Source organism: Anopheles ziemanni, chromosome 2 (genome assembly GCF_943734765.1).
Source record: "Anopheles ziemanni chromosome 2, idAnoZiCoDA_A2_x.2, whole genome shotgun sequence".
NCBI classification, from domain to species: domain Eukaryota; kingdom Metazoa; phylum Arthropoda; class Insecta; order Diptera; family Culicidae; genus Anopheles; species Anopheles ziemanni.
The window spans coordinates 47,961,959-47,970,730 of NC_080705.1; the positions used below are offsets into that span (position 1 = coordinate 47,961,959).

Genomic DNA, 8,772 nt, shown 5'->3' on the forward strand with positions numbered 1-8,772 from the left:
GACATTGTAACCCCATTTTACATTATAATGAAGAGAGATTTAATCCTTCAATAGGACGTGATATTTAGTATGATTTCATTTCGACACTTCAGCACGAATCTCACTCAGCTAAGGAATGAATCAGGAACAAAGAGGAATATCATTGCACTGATTTTGTTGGCTCATTTGGTAAACGAATTGGATTCCACACGGGAAAAGGTACCGCACATAATTTAAATAAGAAGTGATCTTGAAGTGGGTTACAGCTGAGTTTTACAAGTAATGAGAGTGAAATGGAATATTACAAAAATGGCCAGTAGGTCTCCCTAATACCACTCCCCTAGGTTCATTGTGTCGCCGAATTTTCATAAACTCATGCAAGTAATGCATCAGGGAATTTATGTTGTAAATCCTGTCCAATATAACCATAATCTTTGATTTCATGAGGTATTCAATTCAAAAGGTTCACACAACGGCATTTGTTTAACTCATTGCATACTTTTTAGGTACAATCGCTCACAAATGGTGTAGTCACGCAGTAATTTCGGCTGAGGGAGGCTTTATTTGGGTTTTTACCTTTTTTATTTGTATGTTAGCTCGATTAACTGCACAAAAAATAGAAATACAAATATTTTGTTTAAAGTATTAAAGGGGTTACGTGGGCGAACTGTTTGAGTCTTTCGAGCAGGTAGCACTATATGCATAATGTTCTATTTTCAGAGCGCTTAATGTCGCTCCAAGAAGATGTATGGACCCGCTGATTAAAATATCACAGGAATGAGATGCCGATGGGATCATTTTGTCGATGTTCTGAAAAACGGATTCAACTGAGTCATGCACAAAACCATTTCGGTTGAATAGCTGTGTCTGCCATAAAGCACAATTCTGTTCGCAACGATGCAGTTGTTGTTCAAGTGGAAAATTATGATTCACGGTATCCGCTCGCGTAACAGCACAAAACGCTACATTTGGTGTAAAGAATGCTGCATCAAACTTCACTGTGCGTGACAGGATGGAAAGTAGTTTGTGTGAGTCTCTTTCACCGGTTGTATTAAAAACCAGCAACTTTTTGTGATGACTGTAAAGTAGAGGACATCAACATTTTTTAATCACATAAACAAACTGACAAATATGATATTTTTAATATAGCTCCAGAAGCATTACCTTCGAGATTTCGAAGCAAACCAGCGCGCACACACAGTAATGCTTTCCACCGTGTGAGCTCCATCTAGATACAGTGTTCTTCGATCGTTGTAAGGTACTATTTGAAGTCTTCCGGGCCAGAAACAATGATCAATGCCTTCAACAATGCTTGGTAGTACAGTACTTCCGTTCGTCGGTAGTAAATTAGGTCGAGTTCGTCGTATCCAATTGGACGCAATCTGTATGGCAAGGGAGGTGTTCAATTCTACGGCAGCACAGGCTTCTTTCATTAATAAAGGTTTAGTAACCCAATCATATTCGTTCAACCGGGATGGTGCTATATAAATTCTAGCCTATAAAACAAAAGTACATGAACTTCCGAGGAATGTAATGTAACATAATGGACAACTCACCTCCTTTTTAAGACACTCTTGGTGAATAACTTCCAGACACTTGGCTGGCTGCGAAGTTGTGAATACATCAGATCCTGTTTTGATGATTCCTGCCTTCTGCCAAGCGATCTCTTCTAACGTTTCCCCAAGGAGCATTGTATGTTCTAGACCAAGCGACGTTATCCCAACAGTCTGTGTATTCCGTAGCACATTTGTACTGTCAAACCGACCACCGATGCCAACCTCTATCACACAAACATCCACGTTTTCACGGAGAAAAATATCTATTGCCATTATAGTAAGAAAGCAAAAATATGACGGTAAATCTTCAATCCGATCCCGTGCGGCTTCTAGCCGATTGTAGATATTCCAAAAGTGTTCAGAAAACCGCTCATTAGCCACCGGAACTCCATTTAGACGGATCCGCTCTGTGACTGACACCAGGTGCGGCGAGCTAAAGAACCCTGTTCGATAACCGTGACTTCGAAGGATGGATTCTACCATGGCGCATGTTGATCCCTGTTTCCAATAGGAGTTGTGGGTGTAAAAAGTTGATTAAAAAGTAGTGGTTACACTAGTTGTATGTTCTACACCAATTTACCTTTCCCTTACTTCCAGAAACATGTATAACAGGTAAACGATCAAGCTTAGATAATGGAATACCAATGCGCTCCAAAAATTTTATAGTATCGCTGACGTGCTTAGAATCATCTTGATGTTTTCGCTTTATAGAGTCTTGAAGAACGCTGAAGTTCGATTGCAATGTGTTCAAAGTACGAATTGCGTTCTGTAAGCAGATAAATTCAAACACTAAACATCCGTTGATAACAGATCCCTAGAGACAAATATAGGTCGATACCTCGTAGTTTTGTTCTTTGACGACAAGCTCGCTGGAATCTGGGCAGGTTGAATGTAACTGCTTTTTATTAACTTGTAACACAGCGGTCTCGCAACAGCGTGAAACAGACGGTTCTATCATCATCACTCTACGGCTGATTAAGTTGAACGCCAAACGCAACATGTGGAACGATGGCACGAAATGGTTGCTCATTGACAAGTGAAGAGATATTGAAAACCCACAGTACGATGGAACCACTTATACTCGAACATTCTTAATTTTTACAACAAAACGTAAAAGTGTGTGTTAAGCTTTACTCACAATTATGCCAACAATAATGTATACATCATAGGAAAGAGGGGATTTTAAGCGTTCTTATCAACGTTAAAATTTCAACATACTAAGTAGTAGTAGTAAGTAGTTTTTAGAGAGGCTTTGAGCCGGGTGGCCTCTTTCACCTCTTTCAACATACTAAACAATCAAAGTTGTTGATCAAACTGCTAATAAACATTGTGGTCGAGAACCAAGGCAGTCAGTACTATCAGGTCATTATAACGCTCTGTTATGGCCTAAGGCACTGGTCACCAATGGTGGTTTGGCAAAGTAACTGGACTGTCAAACTGGTGAATTGACCCGCTTGGCGATTTCGAGCAATCGCCGTTAAACCGTCCCCGTTGAACGGTTTTGATCGAATCAGTTCATTTTACAGGCGAGGGGTAGGGAGAATACTACCTCCGCGACCTTCTGCTGTGGACAAGAACGAGATAGCTGCTATTGATGGTATGCCCTGACTCTTTTTTCCTCATTCGGTCATGCGTTTGCGAATAACGCGGAGTAAAAACCGGTTGAAGGTGTGCGTGAAGCTGACGGCATATGCATATGATTAGGTACGGTCACACGAGACGAACCCTGCTCGAATTTGGACGCTCGGCGAACCTTTTCTTGAATAAGTTAGTGAATCGAGCAGAGTTCGCGAACCTTTTTCGAGCAGAAAAGGTTCACCGATTTTGGTGGATAGCACGAACCAAGATGATTAAATACTGAATAGGTGACTTTTTAGCAGGTATTTTTTTAGAAAATGGCGACCGTGGCTTTTGACAGCATGGTGATAAACAGCATAGAATGTAAACAACTATGCGAGTAAAGAAAAGGTACGTGAGGTGAAACTTCGATACAGTTGGTCCCCGCAGTACGCGATACTCGATATACGCGAATTCGCAATACGCGATTTTTTACAACTGACAGCTCATAGCGTTGCTTGAGTTCTGACTAGTCAATTTTACTTTGTTTTGGTAGAATGAAGTTTTTAATATGCATTTTTTAACAGAGATATAACTATGCAATATAAAAAATGGAACACTTATTAGTTATTTGGATAAAAGATATGTTAAATAAGCGGTTCCCTCTCAGTGTCAACTCTTCAATATGAGGTATAAACGAAATGGCAGAGGAAATCCGCAATACGCGAAAATTCGATATACGCGATTGCGTCCGGTCCCAAACATTCGCGTACTGCGGGGACCAACTGTACATTTCGTCGAAAAATCGGTGACCGACTACGGCCGACGGCTTCTTAAACATTTTCCATGCGAACAAAACGAAAGCAATTGAAGAATCGGTTTGTTTGGTTCTCGAACGTTGTTGTTTGTTTATCTTCTAAGGGCGATTCCCGCCAAATTTGAGTATCAGCATACTGTCAAAAGCTATTTTTGGATTTTTTGCAGTGTAGACGTCAAAATGCTCTACATTCCGCTACCTTATATAGTGTGTATTTATCTTGGCACGAACCTTTGCCGCGAACCTTTTTGACGTTCCGTTCGATTTCCCCATTTGTTTACAATGCTTACTTTGATTTATTCTTACCAACTATTAATGAAACTACATCAAAGATTCGTTACGTGTGAACGCTAAAAGGTTCGGCGAACCTTTTTTTGGCATTCGTTTGTAATAGTGTGCGAAAGGTTCGCCATCAAAGGTTCGTCTCGTGTGACCGTACCTATTCTCTTTCAATGCCCAGCGAACGGCGGTACACTGAAAATCGAGCAGGTTTTTGCCTTTTTCTTTCGGACCCCCAGATGTCCGCTTAATACCCTTATTAGACGAGGATTTTATCTGTCATATTTTTCCAGAAGTTTTCTGCCAAAGTAGGCTCTGGCAGCGCGTTTGACTTAAAAATGATGTCCGCTCGTGTAATAACGCAAAGTTCCACAAAATGGGTTTTGCAGTTATTTTATCATTTTCATGTTTGAATTTAGCGTATTGTTCATCCTAGAGTAACGAACAAAATCTGTTGCAAACAATAGAGCAGAAAGTAAACAAATCGCTACTTTGCAATATAAATTCCAGTCGAAAGAAAACCGGAACCGGTCGGGCCAGATTCCGATTTCGAGGAAGGAATGTATCTGTCAAACACGTTTGGCAGATAACTTCTGGAAAATATATATAAGATACATTCCTCGTCTAATAAGGGTATAACGGGGGTGTCGGATTACATGCACACAACGTTGAGTCAGAGGTGACGGGCATCGGCAACTGACAAATAGCCCAGAGTGATTATTGCACTCACTTGTCATATCGAGACAACATCCCGCTAGGCGATTTTGAGTACTTTCCTCGATCCGCAACCACACCTGACCTATACTTTGGATGTTGTGTGCGCGCCTACCTGACTTGTCAAATTTCCGCTGAATCACCGAGGAATTGTCGCATCAACACAAGTAAAACAAACGAGTGTACAGATACGGGTCACCATGTTTCACACACCATGTTGGATCGAAGCGGTACGTTCATAACACAGAAGAGGAAGATAGCAAAAAATAGCCAGGGCGTGTAAGGGAGAAAGCATGCACCGAGTCTTGTACACAACATCCAAAGTATAGGTCAGGGGTGGTTGCGGATCGAGGAAAGTACTCGAAATTGCCTAGCGGGATGACGACAAAATAGTAGAAAATGATGCATTGGTGGGAATTGAAGACGAGCTGGGAGAAAGATTGGGAATAGTGGACATAGCAGAGACCGCAATACGAGAGCAACTATGTTTTTGCTCTCGTTTTGCCTGGCGCGTTTGGTGTGCGTTCCACTTCTGACTAAACACCCCCCCCCCCCCCCCCCACCACTTTTGCAGAAAACTTCTGGAACAATATAATACCCCCCCCCCCCCCGCCCCTCCCCCCCCCCCGTTAAGCGGACATCTGTGAGCGCGAAAGAAAAAGGCAAAAACTGCTCGATTTTCAGTGTACCGCCGTTCGCTGGGTAGGTTGTGGGATCACAATTTCGAGCTTACAAAATCATTGCAACAACCTCTTCTCCTTCTCCCTTGGTTGTTTTGTTAATAGAAGCGTCAAAAGGATCGGAAAGGTGTGCTTCGCACGTGTTTCAATCTTTTTCTGAATTGCATTATTTACGGGGATCGTATAAATTCGACGTACAAAATGAGTGATAGTGAAAACGATGCGGCTGAGATGCTGGAGGAGAAAAGGTAAGCGTTTTTAATACGCTTTATATATGACGTGTAGTTATATTATCATTTGTTACTTTGTGCTTCAGGTTAGGAACGTGTGAGGCATGTAATACTAATCCCGCGAAATACGCCTGTCCGCGATGTGAGGTTAAAACATGTAGTTTATCCTGCCTCAACTTGCATAAACGGGAACTGAAATGTGATGGTGTCCGCGACAAAACCAAGTACATACCGTTGGCTAAAATGACCAAAATGGATCTCATGAATGATTACTACTTTCTGGAAGAGTGCACGAAGTTTGTGGAGGATCGAAAGCGAGACAAGAACAAAGGATATACGCGATACAACAAAAATTTACCGTCTCATCTGTTTCGATTTCGACAAGCCGCATATGATCGCCAAACTACATTAAGATTTTTGCTACAGAACTTTACGAAACGCCAGAAAAATACCAGCCAACTCGACTTCAAAACTAGCACTATCTTCTGGCGTGTCGAATGGTGTTTTCCTATCGGCAATGAAGCTTTGATGTTCGTTGACGACAGAATATGCGAAAATGTGAAATTGTATGATGCTATCAATAAGTATCTTAATCCAGATGCGCAAGAATCAGTAGCAGGGCTATCAAAACTCACAAACTATCAATCTCGTGGTATATCCGGTGTTCAGTTATTATTGAAAGCTGAGGGAATCAAACAGTGCCGAAACAGGTTTTTTCCTTTGGATGTTAAAAATACGATTAGAGAGTGTCTTGCCGGTAAAACTTTAGTAGAGTATCCGACTATCTACGTAATTCTCGGGGAACATCTTCAAGATTACAATGTAGTTGAAAGTGATGATGATGTAGAAAATGAGACTCGTCAACATATTTATGATATGAATAAATCTAGTGATAACCCAAGTCGACCGGAGCAACCCATCGCTGCCGACGTAATTGCAGGACAGTTAGATCAAATGAATATTGATCGATTTGATCACGATACGCGCAAAGCCAGTGGAAATCAGTCACGTCAAAAACCAGTACAGATGAACTTTCTGTTTAGTGAAGAAAATAATGCAAATGAACCTTCATCTGATTCAGATGAAGGCAATTTAACAGAGGAGGAGAACACTCATAACACCACAAAACGACTCAAGATTACCGAATGAAACGATATCGGTCAAACGCTACACTGAATGTCGAATTTTTTGTGCTGTGCAAAGTAAAATGTTATAATATGATAATGAAGTTGATCAATGTGAAGTAAATCATTGAAATGAAATAAAACTGAATATTTGCAAAAAAAATCAACATATAGGTGTATATTTTTTGAATAATAAAAAACGTAGTGTTTATAACGACTGATTTGCTATTTAACAAAGTGTATGTAATGAAAGAGACGAAGAAATACATCAAATCCACAGTTTAGCCATCATCATGGTTGGAAATATATATAACAAGTGTTGTCCTTTCTTCATCCGTAACGTAACCCATTAGTTTAATATTTCCTTAATATGAATACACACGATAAACACGATGTCTTTACATAAAGCAATCAGATGTTATTAAATAACCCAAAAGTATAGAACAAACACAACTAGCACGATACCAGCCACTGCTCCTTTTACATAAAGTGATTTCCGGTTTAAATACGTCGCATCCTTCTTATATTTTTGGGAAAGCATGGAAAGATTTTGTGTTTTGGTGTCCAGTTCTGATAAAACCGTACCACGTTGCAAAACATCATCGATATTTTGGACCTGTTTGGGGAAAAGAGAAATATGTTGTATAGAATTCCGAAAAATAGTTACATCAAATAGATGTAGTCTTTCAAATCCACTGAATAATGATATATCATTCGAAATACTACAGAAAGTACTAACCATAATCCTTTGAACGTCTTGAAGCTGAGTGTTGATAGTATTGATATTTCTCCGTCGATCTGTCAAAGATTTCTTTGCTTTCTGAATGTATATGTCGAATTCTATAAAAGCATAAGGTCTTGTTACGGAATTAACCCTGCGTCCGTAGTTGTTGTGAAATTCTTGAGCGATGTCTTCCAAATAATTAAAGGCATTTCGCTTCGAAAACATTTTATCGCACATGACCAGATAGCAAACATCATTTTCAATTAAATAGCTAAAACGAGAAAAAAGGAAAAATGATTAAATCGCCGTACATTGGTGGTAATCACCATTACTCACTGAAATAAGTAAGGACCAGTTTCTATGCTGGAACGATTTGGTGAATTAGGACTAAGCTTTCGAAATAGAAGCTTGGCCTGATTTTGATATTCTAACACACTTCTGCCCGACTGTGTATGAAAATAACCAAATTAATAGATTAATAAGCATTTTTCTCAAATGGTGCAACGTAGCGACGAGTTACCTGTTCATCTTCTTGCATTGTTCCAACTAGTGGAAGTCCGTCGACGACTCTAGCTATCATAGTCATTAGAGCCATTTTAGATTATTGTTTTCACTTCCGTTTCTATTAAAAAAACTTCACGATGCCTTATTACTTTGCGTAGCTTAGTTTCCTAGTTTATTTCCCGTTTTTATCTAAACAAACTGTGTAAACGCATACAAGTCACCCGGAACGAAACGAAAATAGTCCAACAGGACGGCAACCTCACACGTCACCGGGAAAGAAGTTAGATTTAGTGTTGGCACAATCGGGATCGGAAGATCGCAGATTCAATCCCTAAGTGGATTCGAATCAGATTTGATTCGATTGGGACTCAGTTTGATAAATTTATCTTACTTTTTATACAACTTAAGTTATTATTTACAGTTCCCAGCGAACGGCGGTACACTGAAAATCGAGCAGTGGAATGATTAACAGTGGTAAAATAAAATATTTAAAATTTCATCATTAAACTTTTTTAAACATTCTCATTATTATTTTCGTTGTATTTTGATGTTTTTTTTCAACATTGTACTCGGGGTCCACACTACAGCGCGACGTCACCTGACAGGAG

The 8,772-nt window shown here is 39.9% G+C and overlaps 3 protein-coding genes across 4 annotated transcripts; 1 reads left to right on the forward strand and 2 right to left on the reverse strand.

Moving 5' to 3' along the window:
- Nucleotides 1-618: 618 nt before the first annotated feature.
- LOC131291841 (folylpolyglutamate synthase, mitochondrial-like) lies at nt 619-2,737 on the reverse strand. The gene is made up of 5 exons (XM_058320750.1): nt 2,374-2,737; nt 2,116-2,301; nt 1,536-2,033; nt 1,144-1,475; nt 619-1,057 (listed from the first exon to the last, which is right to left on the reverse strand). Exons 1-5 carry the CDS (start codon nt 2,563-2,565, stop codon nt 634-636), a joined length of 1,632 nt encoding a protein of 543 aa, XP_058176733.1. The 5' UTR covers nt 2,566-2,737; the 3' UTR covers nt 619-633.
- A 2,976-nt stretch (nt 2,738-5,713) lies between these two features.
- Nucleotides 5,714-6,978, forward strand: LOC131291009 (box C/D snoRNA protein 1). The gene is made up of 2 exons (XM_058320204.1): nt 5,714-5,830; nt 5,899-6,978. The coding sequence occupies exons 1-2, from the start codon at nt 5,784-5,786 to the stop codon at nt 6,959-6,961; spliced, it is 1,110 nt and encodes a 369-aa protein (XP_058176187.1). The 5' UTR covers nt 5,714-5,783; the 3' UTR covers nt 6,962-6,978.
- Nucleotides 6,979-7,107: 129 nt separating this feature from the next.
- LOC131294801 (vesicle-trafficking protein SEC22b-B) lies at nt 7,108-8,423 on the reverse strand. Of its 2 annotated transcripts, none has more exons than XM_058322845.1 (4): nt 8,181-8,423; nt 7,997-8,106; nt 7,676-7,931; nt 7,108-7,552 (listed from the first exon to the last, which is right to left on the reverse strand). In XM_058322845.1, exons 1-4 carry the CDS (start codon nt 8,253-8,255, stop codon nt 7,358-7,360), a joined length of 636 nt encoding a protein of 211 aa, XP_058178828.1. In that variant the 5' UTR covers nt 8,256-8,423; the 3' UTR covers nt 7,108-7,357. The 2 variants fall into 2 exon arrangements, with proteins under 2 accessions (XP_058178828.1, XP_058178829.1); XM_058322846.1 differs by having other exon boundaries at nt 8,166-8,423.
- Between the last annotated feature and the right edge of the window lie 349 nt (nt 8,424-8,772).